We start from the raw sequence: 20,083 nt of genomic DNA, 5'->3' as shown, positions 1-20,083 counted from the left end.
ACCACATGCTCAAGTAGGTTTTTAAATGGAGGTTGTAGACATGTAAAGCTCCAACCAAGAACTTATTCTCTTCCCCGCCAAACTGTCAGGACCACAGTTGAGCTCTTGAGGTCTGTTAAGCTCATTCTCTGTTTCAGGCACAATGGAAAAGCACATCACAGAGTGGCAAATAGACATTGAATCAGCCATGAAATTTAAGTATAATGATGTCACGAGCTGCCTCAGCGTTCTGCCAACCTGTCATCTCTTTCCAGACCTCACACAGAACATTTTCTCTCTTTTCCCCTTGATTTTCCTCTCCTCCTCTCTCCGTCTCCCCGTCTGCCTCTGTCCTCCTCTCTGTCTGTCTCGTGCTCTGTTTCTCTCTCCAGGAATCTGTCGTACAACAACTTGACTCGTCTGGATGAAGGCAGCCTGGCTGTGCTGGGGGATCTCCACACTCTGCGTCTGGGCCACAACTCCATCAGCCACATCACCGAGGGAGCTTTCAGAGGCCTCAAGGCCGTACGCATCCTGTAAGTACAGCCCCCCACCCCCTCCCTCAACCACTATTACCAAGCCCCAAACAACCCCCAACAACCCACTCATTATGGTTTTGCCCCTGCTGACGATAAGGCTGAGATGTGCCACTTGGGAGCAGTGAAAGCTGAGATGTTTAATATTGGTCTTGCCTTTGTGATATTTGATATTTAGGCTTACGCAGTCCATTCATTGAGTTGTATATTTTTTCAAGACAGCTTTAATTTCGATTTGCATTCATGTCTATTCATGAGTTTTTAAAACTTTTTTATGAGGTGTTCATGCATCACTGTTGCCGTGGTTTCTGTGGCAACTCCTTATTATTCTTGCGTCTTTTCTCACTTTGCTCCTTTTGTGTAGTTTTGTTTTGAGGTTTTTGTTTTGTCTCGAACTCCAGCTTCCAACAACCTTGGATCTGAAAGTAGTCCACGTCGCTCACGTCCCTTGAGATCCTTCCTCGCTTTTAGGAGCCACGAATAAAGACGGAGCTTTCTCTTCCAGCTGATCCACCTTTTTGCACAAAGAGTCCAAACAGGCCTAAAGAAAGAAATGAAAGGAGGGAATGAAAGGGAGAAAGTCAGGGGATAAATCCAGGAGAAAGACTTGGGGGTCTTGGTTCCTAACCAAGGTCCTCTTGGCTATGCCTTCCTCCCGGTGAGAGAGCCAGAGAGGAGAGTTGTGCCAGAGCTGGCTAGACAAGCTCTCTCTCACAGCTGGGTGACAAGCCAAGGCACATAAGGCCTCTTTCTGCTGGCAAACTGGGTGCTAGATAACTAGCTACAGAGGGAAATGGAGAGTTGGATGGCTGAGCTTGTGACCACCCTATCTCAGTTCTTCTCTCATGTTTTCCTTTCTTGTCTTTAATTGGTTACTTTGTTTCTTTTGGCTTTACCCTTTTAAAGCACACTTAATGCCTATCTCCTCCCCTCAGTTTTGCTAAGTGTACTCTGTCATCTCCTTGTGTTATCCCCAAATACACACACTATCTATGCACTGATTTTGCATGATCTTTTCTCTCCTTCTCTTTGTATCCTGTGCTCCGTGTCTTTGAGGCAGGCCTAATCTAATCAGTGGAGGGGAGGACAGGCATAGGCTGGGCCCTGAAAAGGAGCCGGGGGAGCTTTAATTGGGCCTGCGCTGCTGGTTGTGCTGGCATGGGGCTGGAGCCTGCATCGGGGTGTGAAAGCTCCAAACAAGCCAGCCTGCCCTCTAATTCGGCCACGGGGGTCGTTGGCTCATCGGAGCACCCCCTCCCCCCTCTCAGTGCCCGGTCTCCCCGCTCCACAGCCCCCACCACTGGCCTTGCTTTAACAAGGCAACGGCCATTCACATCCAGCCAGCCAGAAAGAGTAGGAAATTGGCAGCCCCTGTCCAGTCCAACTAAGACAGCGGCCAATGGAGACTGAAAAGAACCAGAGGGGGAGAGGAGATGCTTGGAAAGCAAGGGGAGGAGGGGGGGTGGAGGGTGCTATTGTGGAGGCGGTGGAGGGTGTTGCTGACCATCAAGCTCAAAGGCCTTTCTCAAGTTTGAAAGAAAGTCTTTTAATGGTTCAGAGGAGTCGTCCGACTGTTGTTTTTTCTTTTTGATTACCACGAAGAGGGGCGGAGCTGTGGCTCCTCTGCAGCTATGACCTCACCTACAGAGGTAATTCTTTAGACCTTGCAAGGGGAAATAAAGTGCATTCAACAAGTGGTTGGAAACCCCCGAAGGCTGTAAAAGAAGCTCTTTTTTCTTCCTTTTCATCGAGTTCATTTTGTCTTTGCCCAGCCGTGGCTAAGCTCGCCTCCTAGCCTCATTTGGCAGTGCCATACCTGCAGCCATTGGACGAACAGACCCAACGGTTTGGCCTCTCACACGGCATTGTGTTCCCGCCAACCCCTCCACGCAGTCATGAATTATACATGCGTTTCCCTGCACTGGGGTTTGACTCAACACACCAATGCACATGCACCCATACTCACATGCGCACTCCTTCTCCACCCCTCCAAGGAAAGAATGCGCTTGGTTGGCAGAGCAGAGCAGCAGAGGGGCTCTTAAGGCCAGGTGCAGAGGGGGGAGGATGATGTAGGGAGGGAGGGAGGGAGGGAGGGAGGGTGTGTGGGCGAAGGGGTAACCCGTGACTTCCAGACCATCCTCTGCCAGGGCTGTGTAACGCTTCAGCGCTGGCAGACCCTGTCCCTGTTCTACTGCTCCCCTCCCTCCCCTCCTTCCATCTTTCTTATCCCCCTCTTTTCTCCTTTCTCCACAGGGAGCTGGACCATAACGACATCTCGGGCACAATAGAGGACACCAACGGGGCCTTCTCTGGATTGGACAGCCTCAACAAGCTGTGAGTGTCTCCCCTCATTCTTTCTTTAAATTCCCTCCACCTCTCCTTCGCTATCAACCCCTCCTTTTCATCCCTCTGCGCTGTTCTTCAGAAACAGACAATCAAAGAAACTGAATTGAGCTTTTTTCTTGGATCCAAATGTTTCCCTCCAAATCCCGACTCAGCCTTCATTGCCAGCCAAGTTTAGCTAGTCCAATTACTGGCTACAGAGTGTGAGATATGTGTCCCCCCCGGACCCCACACTTCACTTGGTAGGGAAGTCGTTTCAGTGACTTATAGGGCCCCTCTTCCTTTTTTCACAAGGCTTGTTCATGAAACATTGAAGGTCACTTCATCCTGTTGAAGCGCAGGCCAGCTTTTCTCCGGTTCAATCTGGCTTTAATCTTATGATTTCATTGTTTCACTGTAGCTTTATGGCCAAACTGTGTTCTTTTTGCTGCTAACTGGTTCAAGAAGGAGATAGTGAATCATTTTGTTATATCTGTTTTTCATGATTACTCATCAACGTTTTTGTCAAGGCAGCTAGTAAAAAAAGTTCAATGTCAAAAGTTGGCGAGTTGAGAAATTGCAGCGGACGTGGAGTTTCTGGCACCGAGCGGCAATCATCAACCTGCAGGATGAAAAGATGATGTCCAGCCAAGATGGTTCCCAGTGTGAGCGCCGCTGAAAGAGAAAGAACGGGAGAAGGAGAGGGAGAAAAGGGCTTTTCTTCGAGCTGGCAGGGGTTCGCTCCCCAATAGGCTTATTTCTATTTCTCTTCCATGCCTCCGCTCCTCTCGTCCCCTCTTTCCCAGTCCTCGTTGTTTGGAACTGAGAGAGGGTGAAATCGAGGACTTGCATTCAGTCATCAACATCAAACGCCTTGCACGCCCCGCCCTCTGACCCTGCCCCTTTTGTCACGGCGTTGGCGGAAGCGGCCTTGCTGCATCCCAACGCTGGCAAAGCAAGCCATGGGAAAAAGAGATGCAGAAAAGAGAAAGACGGGGCGAGACATCAAAGTGTCCGCTGGGTTTCCTTAAAGCGGCTTTTGAATGCCGCCACATGGGAGGGAAGTGGATCTTATAGATCCAAGCCAAGGAAAAAGATGAGGCGATCTCGGATTTCATTTATTTATTTATTTATTTTTAACTCCTTCAAAATAAAAGTTGCAAAAATGACGAAGTAGCCCTCTCAACGTCACCGTGACAAGACAGCCGCTTGTTTGTGCGTACGTGTGGATGAGTTGGAACACTGGGGTCTTCATTGTGAACCAGCCAGCCGTGTCTCCTCTTCCTGCGAAGCGGAGGCTACAACATGAGAGGGACGAGGGAGGGGAGGTGGAAGGAGGGATTAGGACCCCGAATCAGAGCGAACAGCAACTCACCTCTTGTTTCAAACCAGGCTTGACAGGCACGGACACACACTCACATGGTTGCACGTATGTCCTTACAAGCTCTGTCGGGGGTGAAAGAGCCACCCCACACACACACACACACACACACACACACACACACACACACAGCCCTGGCCAGTCATTGCTATTAAATTCTAATAAAGATAAAAGTGGTCTTTGAAGAGCAGCGCAGAGCCCAGGTCCCCCCCCCTCACTCACACACACACACACACACACACACACTCTCAGACCCCATCCAATCTCCCTCACCCTTCCTCCGGGCTAATCTCCGCACAGTTCAGATTTCCAATACCTCAATCCCCCTCACTCTTATCAGATTCAGCCTTGCTAATTGTGCTTCTCTCTCTCTCTTACTCTCTCTTCTCACCCCCCCTCCCCCCTTCTTCTTCTTCTCTTTCTCTCTCTCTCTCTCTCTCTTCATCTATCGACACCCTTCATGTTTGGAAACGGCAGGACTCTGTTTGGAAACAAGATCAAGTCGGTGGCCAAGAAAGCCTTCTCTGGCCTGGAGACCCTGGAACACCTGTGAGTATCCCACAATGCTTGGCTGCCCCCTCCTCCTCCCCGCCATAGAGAGAGAGTGTGGAAGATGGTGGTGGTGGTGGTGAGGGTGTATTGCCAAAAGTAGCTGGCAGAGAGCAGGCCGCTAGCAATTTAATAGCGTCTTTGTAAAAGGAGAAGACAGAGGCTTTTGCGAGCGCCCAGCTGCTTCTCTCTCGTTAGCCTAACACGATCTCAACTTTGGCCTTTTTTTTCCTGCCACTGCGCTGGAACAAAGTTATTGAGCATATGGCGAGCTCCGCACAAGAAATGGAATTCCTATAAGCTCTTTCACAGGCCTTTTGTCAAACGAGGGCAGGGAGGGACGGAAAAGGTGGCATGCATCCTCAGACGTGGATATATTTCCACCTTGGTTAAAAAGTCAGATCCTTGCTAATGAAAACTTGAGTGTGCATAGCTTTAATGTGCGGTCGTTGTTGATGAGACGATGTGTAATGTCCCTACAGGAACTTGGGAGACAATGCTATTCGTTCCATCCAGCCCGATGCCTTCAGTAAAATGAAGAACCTCAAAACCCTGTGAGTGTTATTGATGCACTTACACAAATACACATTTATGTGCACAGAAAACCGACACATGGCTCAAATCCCTGGCATCCACACACACTCTCAGAACTACATATTCAGCTCCAGATGCAACAGATGTGATAAATACAACTATACTTTTTCCTCTCCTCTCCTCCACAGGCTCATTCAGAGCGACAGCTTCCTGTGCGACTGCCAGCTCCACTGGCTGCCCGACTGGTTGCTGTCACGTGCTCTGCAGGCCGGTGTCAATGCCACCTGTGCCCACCCAGAGAGCCTTAAGGACACCAGCATCTTCCAGGCTCCGTCCAGCAGCTTTGTGTGTGGTGAGTTATATGTGTGTGTCTGCGCTTGATCTGTGTTTACGTGGACGGGTGTGTTGAGCAAGAGCCACACTGACAGCCGCTGTGTTCTGTTATTTGCATAGTTGCACATATTTGTTTGGGTGGTGTTTTGTGTTTAGCTTTGCATTTGCAGTCGGACAAGCTAATGGATCCTAATGTGTGTTTTATTTGTCTCTTTCACATCCGTTTATTCATAGCAAGCAGACACCTACTGAGAGATGTGATGTTTGACACGTGTGATTTATGCTTCAATCTCAAATCTACTTTTCTTTTTATCTCATCCCTCCAAAAACTTTCTTCTTTTCCTTCTATTGTTATCCTACCTCAGACGATCTTCCAAAGCCCCAAATCACCGTGCAACCAGAAACCACGGTGACGGTCCTCGGTAGCGACGTGCGTCTCACCTGTACAGCAGCGAGCAGCAGCTCCTCCCCCATGACCTTCGCCTGGCGTAAGGACCAGGAGCTGCTTCGCCAAGCCGAGACGGAGAACTACGCCCACGTACGCGCTCACCACCAAGGCACAACATCTGACGTGCCCGGGGCAGGCGGGGGCGTGATGGAGTACACCACTATCCTGCACCTGCGGCACGTCACCTTCGCCCACGAGGGCCGTTACCAGTGCATCATCACCAACCACTTTGGCTCCACCTACTCCAGCAAGGCCCGCCTCATCGTCAATGGTAGGTTGTTTTTTTAGGCTGAAATGTATTAATATCGAAGGGGAGAGTTTGGTTATTGTAGTTCTGGTATGTTAAAACGTGAGGGGAAAACAGAAGAACATTAGAGATCGAGTGTCATGTCAAGACATGATAGACAGAGAAAAACATGCCACTCCAGTATCTCTGTTGACATGTGTGTGATTGCATTCATCATTTCCACCAAATAAAATGCCTGCTTATGTTAAACTTATGTGAGTTGCAATTGTCCTGTTTTGACAGAGGAGCGATTGAGATTAGCAGTCATGCAGATTTCTTCTCTTTCACTCGAATAAAGTCTTCTCTCTCTGGCTCGGGCCTCCATCTCTCCAAGGATGGTATTCGGAACAAATTGATTTAGCTGCATGTCAGTGCTAACAGGGGCCATCTCTTCTGCGCTCTGTCACTCTGATATTCTGCAAATGTAGAGTATTTATGTAGAGTTTGGGTCTGCGTCAGACCTCTTGCTGCTTCTTTACTTTGCGGTGAATTATTTGCATCGAGGAGTCGAGCATTCTGCTTCGAATGCCAGCACTTGGACAGTAAACTTCACCTGAATAACGGGGTCTCTTCTGCCCACAGTTCTCCCATCCTTCGTGAAGACTCCGAGGGACAGCACCATCAGGACGGGCCACACAGCGAGGCTGGAGTGCGCCGCCGAGGGCCACCCGGCCCCGCAGATCGCCTGGCAGAAGGACGGCGGCACGGACTTCCCCGCTGCACGTGAGCGCCGGATGCACGTCATGCCCGACGATGACGTGTTCTTCATCATGGACGTCAAGCCGGAAGACATGGGCGTGTACAGCTGCACCGCCAAAAACACAGCGGGGACCGTCTCTGCCAACGCCACGCTCACTGTGCTGGGTAAGAGCTGCACGTATTTCAACGTGTTGATCATTTTCCCGCATGCCCCAAAGACGAGCGCTTGTAAATAGCTCTGTCGCTCAGTCGGGAAATGGTCAGTCGCAGAATGAGAGGCTTTATATTTTTCTTTTCTCTGCAGCTGTGGCCTTGCTGCGGGTCAAGGGCCAAAGGTCACAGTTGGGGGTCAAAGGGGGGATGGTGGGGAAGCGAGGGGGGCTCACAGAGGGGTGTTTGTTAGGCATTCCCACCCCCCTCCTCTCTCTCGGTGGGAGGGACAGTCATGGCTGCTTCACTGCAGGCCTCAGTGCTCCCAGTTTATTGGCTGTTTTACACTGTTAAATCAAACAAAACTGAGCTGCTCTCCTATAACCATCTCAGGACATAGATCATCTTTGTCCTTTGTCTTTGAACTGAGCAAAGCAGTCCCTTGTTGAACAGAGAGAGAAAAAAAAGAGAGAGAGTTGGGGGGTTTCCTTGCGAACACACAATAGCTAAAATGTCCCCCAAAGAACTCAGAAGCAACTGCGTCTATATTTAACAGACTGGTCTTTCAAGAGGTATTTTAGTGACTCATTTGCATGTTGTGCGACTTGTGAGAGACTTCCCAGCAGTTCAAGCCGAGTGCTAATCCACTGAACAATGTAAAATATTGAGGCAAGCGAGCGACGTTGCCTCTGGACTGAATCTGTGATGTTTGGGTTTGAGAGACGGACAGGAGGGGAGAGAGAGAGAGAGGGGAGGGGGGTGGCTGTAGTCGAGGGGCCCCTGTCTGGAAAAGAGTGGCGGGGGAGAAAAATGGGAGCCAAAGAAGAATTGGAATGGAGGAGTCAGTGTGTGGGGGAAGGTGAGCGAGTGGGATTGAGAGAAAAGAAAGAGGAGGGGATTGATGGAGAGGGAGAAAGTATTGATAGAGGAGAGAGGGGCGACTGAAGTGGGTTAAGTGAGATCTCTTAATCTGTGTATGTCCCACTGTGAGGGGAAGTGCTCAGTCTGAGAGGAGAGGCCCACCTTAACACACACACACACACACACTCTGTTCAATGTGCTCCTTTCAGCAGAATGTGAAGTTGCCGAGAAAACAGTGAAAGCTTTGTTCTGAAGACGACAGACAGAAATCCTGTTTGTGTGCTGTCATTAAAACGTATGAATGTGTCAGCAGCGCTAAAGATGTGACCTCAGACGTATAAATATGATTGTTAGATGAGACCGTTATCATGAGATAAGGGTTTGGTGGTCAGATCAAACTGAGAACATCACACTTTGTGCTCAGTCGATCCCGCTGACTCACCGCTCTGTAATCAATACTGTGAACAATCTGAGCCGAAGCAGAAACCTGAGAGCAGAAACCTAAAACTGTGATGTCACAGAATAACAACAGAACCAAACGCTGACCTCAGGAATCCTCTCCTCCACAGAAACCCCCCACCTGGCTCAGGAGCTGGAGGACCGCAGCGTGGTGGTCGGGGACACGGTGGCGTTGCAGTGTAAGGCGCTGGGCAGCCCGCCGCCCCGCATCACCTGGCTGCGCAACGACCAGCAGCTTCGCCCCTCCGAAAGACACCACTTCACCCCCGGGAACCAGCTGCTGGTCATCGGCTCCGCCTCTCTGGAGGACGCCGGCCGCTACACCTGCCTCATGTCCAACACGCTGGGCACGGAGCGCGCTCACAGCCAGCTGGTGGTGAAGCAGCACCGCGGCCTTTGCTCAACGCCGGTGGGGCCGAGCACGGTTACTATAGGGATCATCGTCATCGCTGTAGTGACGAGTATTGTGGTGACGTCGCTGGTGTGGGTGTGCATCATCTACCAGACCAGGAAGAAGAGCGAGGAGTGCAGCGTCACCAACACAGGTGAACTATTCTGTCCTGTCCTGTCACGGAGAGAAATGGAAGATGTCGTGTGTCTTTTTTCAACCCACAACTCAGACATTTTTTCTCAGTTTGACAACTAAAACAATGAATCGATTGTGAATTAAATTTTCCTAAATATTCTGTCAAATGAGGCAATGTAGGCAGAAAAAAAAAGAAAAATAAGACACAGATGGTGAAACCAGTGATTTTGTTGCAGTAAAATATGAATTAAATGATTAGCTAATGATAATCAATAATATGCGTCAATAAAATGGATTAATCAACAATTAGTTTGAGCTGCAGTGTCACAGTATCCGCAGCCCTGGTTCTAATGTCCTCCTGTTCTTTTCCTTCTCTCCCAGATGAGACGATCGTTCCTCCAGACGTCCCCAGCTACCTCTCCTCCCAGGGCACTCTGTCCGAGCGGCAGGATGTGTGTATCCGCGTGGAGGCCGGCGGTGGACCTCAGCCCAACGGACACGTCGTAGACACCACAGGTACCCGACAGTTGTGCTCTGCTCGACCTGCCAAATGTTTGCGCTCCCCAGCAGCTTCTCCCACTTCCCATGAGCGAAGTCGGCGCGTTGCATAACGATGAAAGGAGCGCCGCTGTCTGTGAAGGCCTGCTCAGCATCAGAAATAATTACAGCAGACACCCTAACCACAGTGTTGACACACAGTTGTTGATTTTGAGTTTCCAAGTCATTTATTTTCTTTCCCCCTGTCTGCAGGATTCGACGGCGCAGTCGTGTGCACGGATTGTATGGAGAACAGCAGCAGCTACTCCAAAGACCCCGACTACCTGACGCACGGGTTCGGCCCCGCCGGAGGCATGGAGTACCAGCAGCACTCTCACTTTCACCCAGTGGAGCAGCATGACGCGGGGCCGCACTCAGCGCTGCTCTGCAACGGGACACCCAACGGGATCCGAAAAGACATCGAAGAATTTCCAAGAAACCACAATACGTTACAACACGATAGAAAAGGTAAGATTAAAGTGTAATGAGGGAAAATTTACCTTAGGACCCGCACTGCAACTGCTCCAAACCCATCCCATTGACAGAAACACTTTTTTTAAAGCCCTGGAATATGATTTATTTCAGGTGATGCCATGAGAAACAATCAGCAATCTAGCATCCTTTGTCAAGGCAAATTCTTTTAAACATGATTGTTGATGGATTGGCTTGCTCCAGGATTTGACAGTCCATCATAGTTGCACACCCAGAGCCCCTCAGGATATCTCCCTGAAAACACTGTAAAGCAGCACTGAGTTCTCACTGCTGCAGCTGCACGTCTGGGCCTGTTCTGGGATTCAGCTTCTTTAGCGAGGAGTAATACCAGTGGTATTGGCCTCCAAATACCAATTCTCACCTCCACATGTCAACACAGCCCTGTTCATACATTCCACTGCCTCTGTATCCTGAAGCTGACTGCATATTTCTCTACATATATGTCACGTCATTGACCTTGCCTGTTTCTCCTTCTTTGTTCATCAGTGGGCAGAACGGGACAGATGGCGGCGTTCTCTCCATCACAAGAGGACTCTTTCCACAAACCGGTGAAACTGGCCGGGGTGGCGACGAGCCGCGGCCGCCTCGACAGTGACTGTGAGCCTGAGCTCAGGCAGACTCTGCTGTCCAACGGACACACCCTCAGAGCCTCTCAGAATGAGAGCGGCCCCCTAAGGAGAGCCAGCGACTAGCAGGCGCTCCATCCAGCCCAAAACGTGGACTCGCAGTAGCGGAGTGGACTTTTCTCTCTTTTTTTTGCACTGGGAAATAAACTGCTACCTCATATCGAGGCGATTGATCCTGAGCCTCCTGGATCTGGACTGAAAGGGAGCACCAGGAGGGGAAAAAAGGCAGGGGGCATCCGGAGTGTGAAGAGCTTGTGTGGGTGGCGTCCCATCTGAGCGTATCAGCTGTACATAGTTAAAAACCTTCGTTCGGGAGGTGACCAATTAAGAAATTCTAGCTCCAAAAAATGTGACTTGCATTTGAAGCATGTAAATGTAGGGAATCTTGTACAGTATATGTATGTGCAGGGGGAAAAGAGAAATATACCTTTGGACATTTGACTGTACATAAGAGTTTTCTTATATTATATATTATATAACTTTTACAAAAGAGTATTTGAATTTATGTGCATGACAAAGAAAGGAGTGATGGTATTTTTATTTTTCTTCAAAACAAAAAAAACAAAAACAGCCTTTTTCAGCTTTTACCAACAACATTCAGCTGCGGTGCCTTATTGCATGATCAAAGAAAACTTCAACTTGTAATAGCATATATCCAGAGACTTTTTGTGAGAGATCCTGGTACACTCTTTATAGCAAAACCAAGCAAACACTTGATTGCACTTGAATGTTTTTTGACAAACCATGGCCTTACACAAACACAATTCACATGCGTTGTTGTATGAAGGAAGAGCTTCAATGTAAATTATTTTGGTACGTCAGATGGTTCAAGATGGGATGATTATGGGCGGTCAGTTAAAGCACTTTTTATATTCACTTCAGAAACAAGCAGATTGTGTACATGATATCTGCCAATAGGAATGCCGGAGCCTCCTCTGCGAGGAGACGCTCCACTTATCTTGACACGGTAAAGTCGACAGTACATACTGTACCATTAAGGCTCTTCCACCTGTTTCACAATACTACAAGTTACTGCGAAGCTGCTCTGATCCAGTTGGGAAAAAAAATATTCTTCTCTGTACTCTGATGAGTTTCTTTATTTGTCCAGGAAAGTGACTTTGGCACAAGTTTGCAATTAAACTCAAACTCAAGCTGTAGAAGCCAATAATGATCTCAGCATAAACACCATGCGTTCTTGGTCACATTCATGATGAGATTAGAGCTGCGACGATTAATCGATTAGTTGTCACTTATTAAATCAATTGCCAACTATTGTCATTTCCAGCCACTTAGAGGGTAACACCACCAATTTGACACATTAAAGTGTGTTTACAGGTCTTGGGGAGCAGTGTTAAACCTTTTGTGGCTCCAGTGACGTTGATGTGTGGCTGCGTTGCATTGTGGGTAATGAAGGCAACAGGTTTTGAAGAGAAAAGAAGAATGCATGGAATAAAAAAAAGGCAATAACTCTGGTTCTGCTGTATTGGTCAAACCACGGTGCTTACATTACCCACAATGCCACTCTAGCCTCTGAGTGACATCACTGGAGGCAGTTTATCAGATTACATGCAGCTTCCTCTGGAGCCACAAAAGGCTTTATACTACTTTTATGACATGTGCAGTAGTGCTCCCAAAGACCTGTAAACACACCTGTAAAATTGGTGGAATAACCCTTTAAATGTGAATATTTTCTGTGCTCCTTTGTGACGGTAAACTGAATATTTTTGGTTTTGTAGAACAAGACATTTGAGGACGTTATCTTGGGCTTTGGCAAACACTAACATTTTTTTCGACCAAACAACTAATCGAGAAAATAATCATCAGTTGCAGCTCTAAACGAGATCCGCAGCTGTGGACACTCGACATCTAATCGTCTGAATGTTTAAATCGACATTTCAATGCTACGAACTTCAGAAAAGACGGAGAATCAGGGAGAATCGTGTTGTGTCGTGTCGCCGTGTTACTGCTGTAATGTGCCTCAACAGCCACCGTTGTGCATTCACAGGATAATGGCCAGTAATCAGCCTCTGTCACATCCATAACCTTCTCACCATCACATCACTACAGCTCAATAATGTCTGAGGTAACTTAAAGGTGCGCTCTCATGCTGTGAACAGTCGGGAAGCTTGTGAAATGCGTGCTCTAACCAAACTTGGGAGGATTCATGCAGTCTGGACTGTCACCGTCCCTGCATGATGATCAGGCAGAGCAGTAGTTACACTTTGTCTCATGTACGCATGTGTTTCGCCAGTGTGCTCCTGTCTGAACTGTGTTCTGTTACCAGTGGCCTTATCAAGGTAACGTGGAGGACACACTCCTCTGGTTACACCTGATAGCACCCATCAGAGATGACTTTTTTTTTTTTTTTTTTTAAACCAGCAAGACCAATCAGAGGTCCCAGTTGGAAAACCAATCCCAGTGTAGCAGGTAAAAGGAACAAGAGGGGGAGTGAGGTGCAGTCTGTGTTCTGAGTAATTTATTGAAACAAACTGTTGAACCAATGTCAAAGCTGAAACAGTGAAGTGTCTAATAAAATCCCATTTTGCTATTATTGTGAGTGCTCTGCCTGTTATTTAATTTTTTTCCCTCCGCCTGTTCAAACAGAATGAGAGGATGTTAAAGTGACAACAGAATCACAAACAGCTGAGTTAGCGTTTAGCGTTGCTCACATGTCACAGCGGTTATGGAGAAGCCATCAATTGAAATGGAGCATGCACAAAGACATGAAATCCACAGACCTTGATCTTCAAAGCAGTGAAGTAGTAACACACACACACACACACACACACACACAGCTAATCTTCCAACCAGGAATGTGTCCTGGCTCCCTGAAGCTCCAAAAGACAGCAGGCATATTTTTCCCTTCTCCGGCCTGTTTAAAATATTTGCTATGGAGTCGAGGCTGACTGAGGGTCAATGGCTGGCCAGAATGTGCATTCCAGATGGATGTTTGTCACTGGATGATTGACATGCCTCCGGCCGTGGCCTCCACCAATCACACGCCGGCCATTGTTGTCCAACAGCATAGTGACAAGCAGCATGACAAACACTCCCACCTGTGAGGCCATCCGTCTCCCTCTGCCCCCCGACAGTGTTCACTTTTACCTCCGCCGTGGCTGAAGGACAACACTGAGCTGAGGAGGGAAGCTGATACTGAAGGCTGATTTCTCTTACATGTGTCATTCAGATGTAGAGGAGTGATTTGTTAGTCTTGTAATATGTTATCTTGGATAACTGCATGCTCTTATTTTGAGAAAAAAAAAAAAAGGACATGTGGAAACCATCAGTACTTGTGCGATTGGCCGGTGCAGACATTTTTACTGCACATTGTATCTTAAGGAAAACCATGAAATTAATCCAAAATTGTGTTCAAAATAATATAATTAATTCTTTACAGCTTTTAATCAGCCTTTTTCCCCTCATGGAACCATTTCCTGTGTAAGGCCAGGTGCAATTACAGCTGGAGCTCATTTAAATTGTCAGTTTCGACGAAACAACAAAAACATTTTTCCCAGTCTGCCCCGACTTGATCTACTCATGCAGATCATCTTGTTAGGCCCCAGCAGCTGAGCTGATATCCCGGAAACTTGGCAAATACAATCGAAACCATCTGCATGGCCTGATAACACCAAAAGTAAGTGGGAAAATATGCTGCTCATTTCTCCTGAGCAATTCTCAGTAAACTGAGTAAAAAGGTCTCAGACTTAAAGGGTAACTCCAACAATTTTACACATTAAAGTGTTTACAGGTCTTTGGGAGCACTGCTGCATTATGTGAAAAAGGTAGTAAAAAGCCTTTTGTGGCTCCAGAGGACGCTGCATGTAATCTGACAAATGTGACTGATGTCACTCAGTGGCTAAGTTGCATTGTGGGTAATGTAGGCAACAGGTTTTTTTTTTTTCAATCAGTTTTTCAATCAAAGATTAAGGAATGACTCCTTACAGAATCCAGTCATTAAATAATAATGTTCCACAGTAAACACACGAGAGATAAACTCCTAAATGTAATAAGCAGCTTCTGCAGGATACCTGAGGCTCCTAATAAAACTAGGCCCTTGTTAATTTAACAAAGTGTTCTATTGTTGAAGGCACCTAAAGTATAAAAATTAAAGCTCCTGCAGGTGGATGAGCTCAGTCGTGCTCCAGCGGGAATGTAACAATGGTGAGATATGAGTGTGTCTGTAACACAGGTGGCCCGGCTTAGCAGAGAAAATATGGATGAAACACTAAAATGATCATAAAACCTTGTGGAGGAAGCCTACAGGGAACAGGAAGAATCACCAAACCTCACTCAAAACATAAAAAGAGACCATCTTTAATACCATAACTTATTGATTCACACACACACACACACACACACACACATTAAACAGTAAAGAGGCATCATCATTTTCACCAAACCGCCGTCGCTGTTACAGGAGTGTGAGCTCAGGCTGCAGGGCACTGATGAGCAGGAATGCAGCACCCTGGGTAATGCGATCAGGCCCGCGGACGACTCTTCGCCCGAGCACCAGGTGTTCCTTGCTTCTCAGGGGCCCAGCAGAATGGAGGTGCGGGGGGGGCCTCCAGGGGACGAGGGTGCTACTTCCGGAGACGCTATCCCTGCTGTTCCTCCACCAGGTCAGGACTCAGGACGGTCACAGAGGACGTGCTGCTATAGCAAAGTGCGGCGGATCTTCTCATAGGCTCCCAGGAAGATGAAACCACCCACACTGATGAAGGTTACCCTCGGTATGCTGCCCGCAAACAGACTGCAGGAAACAGGAGAGAGAGCAAAACATGCTATTCATTTTGAACTAATGCAGATTCAAATCCAAACAGCCGGCAACTCTGCTGAATTACTTCTGATGATCACAGTTTTGATAACTGGTCAACCACAGCTTATTTACTTCAATAAGTTGCACTTGCTTGACTGCAAAGTTGTGACTAGCAAGTAATCATAACAAATGCACATGTGCAGCTGCCCATATTTACAATAGTGACGTATGAGTGAATTGTTATCCAAAGCTGTACAGGCGCCAAATCACAAAATATAACAATTCTTGCATCGTATTGCTTTAATCCATTTTTAAAATGTATTACTAATAACAGTTTTGGTTGTATATTTGTATTCAACTTTAAAAATATATATGGTATACAGTAGTGCGATGGTAAGTGATGAACCAGAATTGTGTTAAATTGAGCCAATTTTGTTCACATGACTCAGATAATAGTGTCAGCGATCTGTTCAGTGTGTTCATCATCTCATCTTTGTGAGCGTCACAGTTCCTAAAAATCATATTGTTGTTTTTAGTGATTTCAGCAGTACAAAAACAGCATCCCCTCTTGTGGCTTGCAGCTTAATTTGTGACTAGTGTGACTCAGTCCCTGCTCAGCTAAAGCCACTAAGTGTGTCCACAGAAGAGGTGACATGAAAGAGAATGATTGCTGCGGCTGGAAAATAATCTGCAAGGGAAAAAAAAGTTTATTCTCCGCGGCAGAAGATTCAGGAAGGAGACGGGTTTTCTGTCCTCGGAAACTGATGCTAATTCCTCCACAGTTTTCCTGCTCCAGCTTTAATTATCTCCATGAAGACGCAGGCCGGATCATGTATCGCTCCGCCGATCGACAGCATCTATCTGTGAGTGATTTATGGCTGTGAAGCGGGGCCGCGTGGTCCATGAGAGCGGGTCAAACGTGAGGCGTGTGATGGTGGAGCCACTTTACAGGAGAGCGAGAGGGCCCCGGGTTACAGCGGCCGAGGCCCGACAAGAAGCAGTTGACGTAGCAGGGGTCAGAGGATGAGATGAGCCATGAGAGAGCAACCATCTCCCAAGAACCACCCCCCTCACCAGCACCACCCTCCCCGCTACACACAGCTGTTTTTGGGATTAGGCTTCGAGCCCCCACCCTACGGCCTCCCTGGAGCTCTCACCCCCTCCCTTCTCTCTCTCTCTCTCTGAGCGTGACTGATGGCCGGATGACATCCACACATGTCCCTCCGCTGTCCGTTTCTCTCTGGTCTCTCTGTCCAGCGACGCCCCCCTCAGCTGGCTCAGTTGTTCGGGGATTTCTCCTCCGTCTCCTTTTTCTTGCTGCGTCATCCACTTCTCAGACACGTGCTCGCTTCGTCTGTCTTTCTGCGTCTCTCTCCTTTTATTTTCCCCATTTACTCCCTCTGCCCGTCTCCGTCCCTCGGCGTGTATTTGCCTACCAACACCTTCCGCCTGCCAATACGCCCCCACGCTCACATGGTCTGGCCCCGTCCGAGCCAGATGTAATGGATGAAGGGTATTGTGTGTGGAGGAGAAAGTGCATAAAACTGTCTATGTGCCCAGACTGCCTGTCCTCATTCCTCATCTGCGAGGGTGTGTGCGTCAGTACTCGTGTTTCTGTCCATTTTAATCTTTAGGAAAAACCTGAAGTATCACAAAATCCTGCTCGGTTTCCGTCAGCTGCGCTCCAGCAGACACCGTAGAGAAGCTTCTTGAGTCGACCTTTCTCATATCAGACATTTTGATTAGTCACAGTAGGAAAAGCACAGGTGCCAGCAGAGACGAGATGGCAAACTGAAGAGTCATTTCCTGTATCAGCGTCACGTGGGTTTCACCACCGCCCGGCCTGCGCCTTTAGGAGACGAGCAGCAGGCTCCGAGTCTATTAATTCCGACGGGAAAGGCGAACACGAGAGCAGATCATGACCAATTCTTTCCCCACACATTCATCCAAAGTGAATATTTGACCCCTTTTTTCACGAGCTGCAGATCTTACAAGCAGTCTGATACCAAAATAGAATTTTTAGACAAATCAGAGCAGAAAATATCTTTGCTGAGACCTTTCTCTGTCTCAATGACACAGTCTTGCGATATCAGGGGATCTGGAGTGAGCATATTAAGCTCGGATAAGCGAAAATAAGAATGAATCCATGACGGTCCCCGAAACTGAAGCACCTCAAGGGAATTCAGCAATCATTAATGTTATTCTTTATACTAGAGCCTGACTGATATATATCGCTTGGCCAACAAGATCAGTATGTTGTCGATATCGGCTGATATGAAAACCTTTTAGTTTAAAAGAACACAGAGCAGAAAACAATGCTTGGATGATTTGAAATTACAAAATTTTGGGTGAAGTTTATTGTTTTGGTTCACTGATTATTGTTAAACTGTGTGTACATCGGCCGGTATATCGATTTTGGAATGTTTTACTCCATACTGTCGGTATCACCATCGGCCCAAAAAACCTGCATATCAGTTGGTGCTTTTCCTACTGTAACATGTAAAAAAAAAAAGTGAACAGCTACAACTTTCACAAAAAAATCAGAAGAGTTGTCAAGATCTAGTAACGTTTTCACTGGAAATCCGCCACCAGATGTTTAACGTAAAACAGACGGGTGACAAGACCTGTAAAAATACTTTAATGTGTAAAATTGTCGGAGTTACCCTTTAACTAGCTCTTTCACTGGAAATGTAAGATCGGGATCACAAACAGACTCGCCTGTTGTGCGTCACTTTTGTCAACTGCAAAGCTCTACAAGGTGACAAGCATGTCAGGGATCTCCCAGCCATCCCAACCATTCGCACAACTCCACGCTTCAGAATGCCTCGACCCAGATCGGGTGTTTTTAAAAGACGGCCAGTAAAAGGTTAGTTGTGCGTGGTCGGGCTCGTGGGAGTGCGCGAGACACAAAGAATGAATGTTTGAAAGAGAGAGGAGCGAGAGAGAAGCCGAGTGTGTTTGTGTGAGCACGGACTGGTGTAAATGCTCCAAATAAACGTGGAGACATCAGTCAGAGGTCGCTGCTCCTCCCATCTCAACACAGCTTTTTATCACCATCTGCCGAAACACAAACCACAGGCCCACTCCAGGCAAGTACTTAAACAACAATATCACATATGATCCGGAGCTAAATCAGAATCTAATGAGAGAAAACCAGCTGGACAACTAAACAACATCACAGTAGACACAACAAGTCCCGACATCCCCTCATGTGATGGCTCTGACTGCCGGCTGTGTGGACGAATGAACTAATTTTAAACTGGACGTGCTTGTTTTGTCTCAGCTCTGGACTACCGTTACATTTCCTGTCTGGGATCGGGCCCACCTGTGGACTGGAGAGACGTCAGAGCAGAGACAGAGCTCAGATATTCCCCTCGGCTCCCCCGGGTGCCCTGACTCACTCTGACATCACAGCCCGGCCGGCCAACTGATCGCCGTCATCCTTCTATTGTGGGCCAATCACCTCTCCAAGGAATCGAACTAAATATAGTCTCAAGGCATGACAGGAGAGCAGAGAGAATGTCTCGGCTGCTGTTTTAAAGACGGTGGTTGTAAAGAAGAGAGGGTGGAGATCTTGTAATGTCTAACACAATCAGTGATAGCTGGTGCTGTGTGTGATGTTCTGCTGTAAAGCGTTACGCACTGTGATCTTATCTGCTCATTTACCCTATGACAACAGACCTCATGCGAGCAGCCTCCACTGGCCGCAATAAACTGGTGTTTACATGATCCTGTTTGAATCAATCTAAAACAAAAACCACACCAGCTATAATCAGCTTTCATTTTTTGCAGCAGGAAGTTAAGAACTTCATCTTCTGCCAAATCCTGTTGTGCTTGCATGATGACGTACGTCACGATCTGGAGTTGATATGTTTGATATGTGATCAAATAAAGATTCTTATTTCTTCTTCTTCTGTGTTTTTACTCAGTCAAATTTGATTTAAAAAAAAAATACTTTCATCATTTATCAGTGTTTATTGACTTACACAACCCTTTAGCTTAGGTTGTACAGTTTTCAGGGATATGAAAGTACTCAAAGAAATGACAATAAGAAACTGGCGGATCATATCTATTGAGTGCAAAGTGTGGAAATGATTTTGAAACTCTTATTTTAAGGTAAAATTGTTGCATAATGTTGCTTTAATGAGAGGATATAAATGGATTAAATCTTCTGAGAAATACTTTATAAAACACAAATAATCCACTTGGAGATACGATCTGGATTTTCCAAAAATATAAAGGCTTAGCTGATGGGAGAAAGCACACAACATTACAACTCGTACAATCACACTTACATAGCGTATGAAGTGTTCATTTGAAGGAGGCAGGTGAAAAGTGCTCAAACTGCTTCACTCCATTCCTGACGGTGAAGAACAAGGACTGCTGATGTCATAAAAGTACAATTAAGGTTTACCACAAACTTCGAGAGTCTCTGCTTTGTTGTGTGAATGCGGTAAGAAAAAAACCCTCGTATTTACTTTTCTTTCCATTTTGGTTTACATAAGGCACGGAGCAGACACAGCCTGGGGGACATGTTGCTTATTAGTCTTTGTTTTGACATGTTTCCTGGTGCAGCTTGCAGGTTACTGGGGGAGGCCGGCGTGAGCTC

The 20,083-nt window shown here is 47.2% G+C and overlaps 2 protein-coding genes across 2 annotated transcripts in view; one reads left to right on the top strand and one right to left on the bottom strand.

The window, feature by feature from the left end:
• Positions 1 to 13,269, top strand: part of lrig1 (leucine-rich repeats and immunoglobulin-like domains 1) — a 36,806-nt gene extending 23,537 nt beyond the window's left edge. The window contains exons 8-18 of the mRNA XM_084349100.1: positions 372 to 515; positions 2,769 to 2,849; positions 4,696 to 4,767; positions 5,250 to 5,321; positions 5,490 to 5,653; positions 6,000 to 6,353; positions 6,951 to 7,232; positions 8,648 to 9,082; positions 9,445 to 9,579; positions 9,814 to 10,068; positions 10,579 to 13,269. Of these exons, the coding sequence (XP_084205226.1) occupies positions 372 to 515; positions 2,769 to 2,849; positions 4,696 to 4,767; positions 5,250 to 5,321; positions 5,490 to 5,653; positions 6,000 to 6,353; positions 6,951 to 7,232; positions 8,648 to 9,082; positions 9,445 to 9,579; positions 9,814 to 10,068; positions 10,579 to 10,784 (2,200 nt within the window). The 3' untranslated portion in view covers positions 10,785 to 13,269. The remainder of the gene's footprint in view (positions 1 to 371; positions 516 to 2,768; positions 2,850 to 4,695; positions 4,768 to 5,249; positions 5,322 to 5,489; positions 5,654 to 5,999; positions 6,354 to 6,950; positions 7,233 to 8,647; positions 9,083 to 9,444; positions 9,580 to 9,813; positions 10,069 to 10,578) is intronic.
• Positions 13,270 to 15,016: 1,747 nt separating this feature from the next.
• Positions 15,017 to 20,083, bottom strand: part of slc25a26 (solute carrier family 25 member 26) — a 57,775-nt gene continuing 52,708 nt past the window's right edge. The window contains exon 10 of the mRNA XM_084348245.1: positions 15,017 to 15,468. Coding sequence (XP_084204371.1) covers positions 15,372 to 15,468 — 97 coding nt within the window. The 3' untranslated portion in view covers positions 15,017 to 15,371. The remainder of the gene's footprint in view (positions 15,469 to 20,083) is intronic.

This window comes from Pagrus pagrus (assembly GCF_965226575.1).
Source record: "Pagrus pagrus genome assembly, chromosome: 3".
Taxonomy (NCBI): Eukaryota; Metazoa; Chordata; class Actinopteri; order Spariformes; family Sparidae; genus Pagrus; species Pagrus pagrus.
Note: the sequence above shows the minus strand (reverse complement) of the source record. Positions and strands in the feature narration are given on the sequence as shown.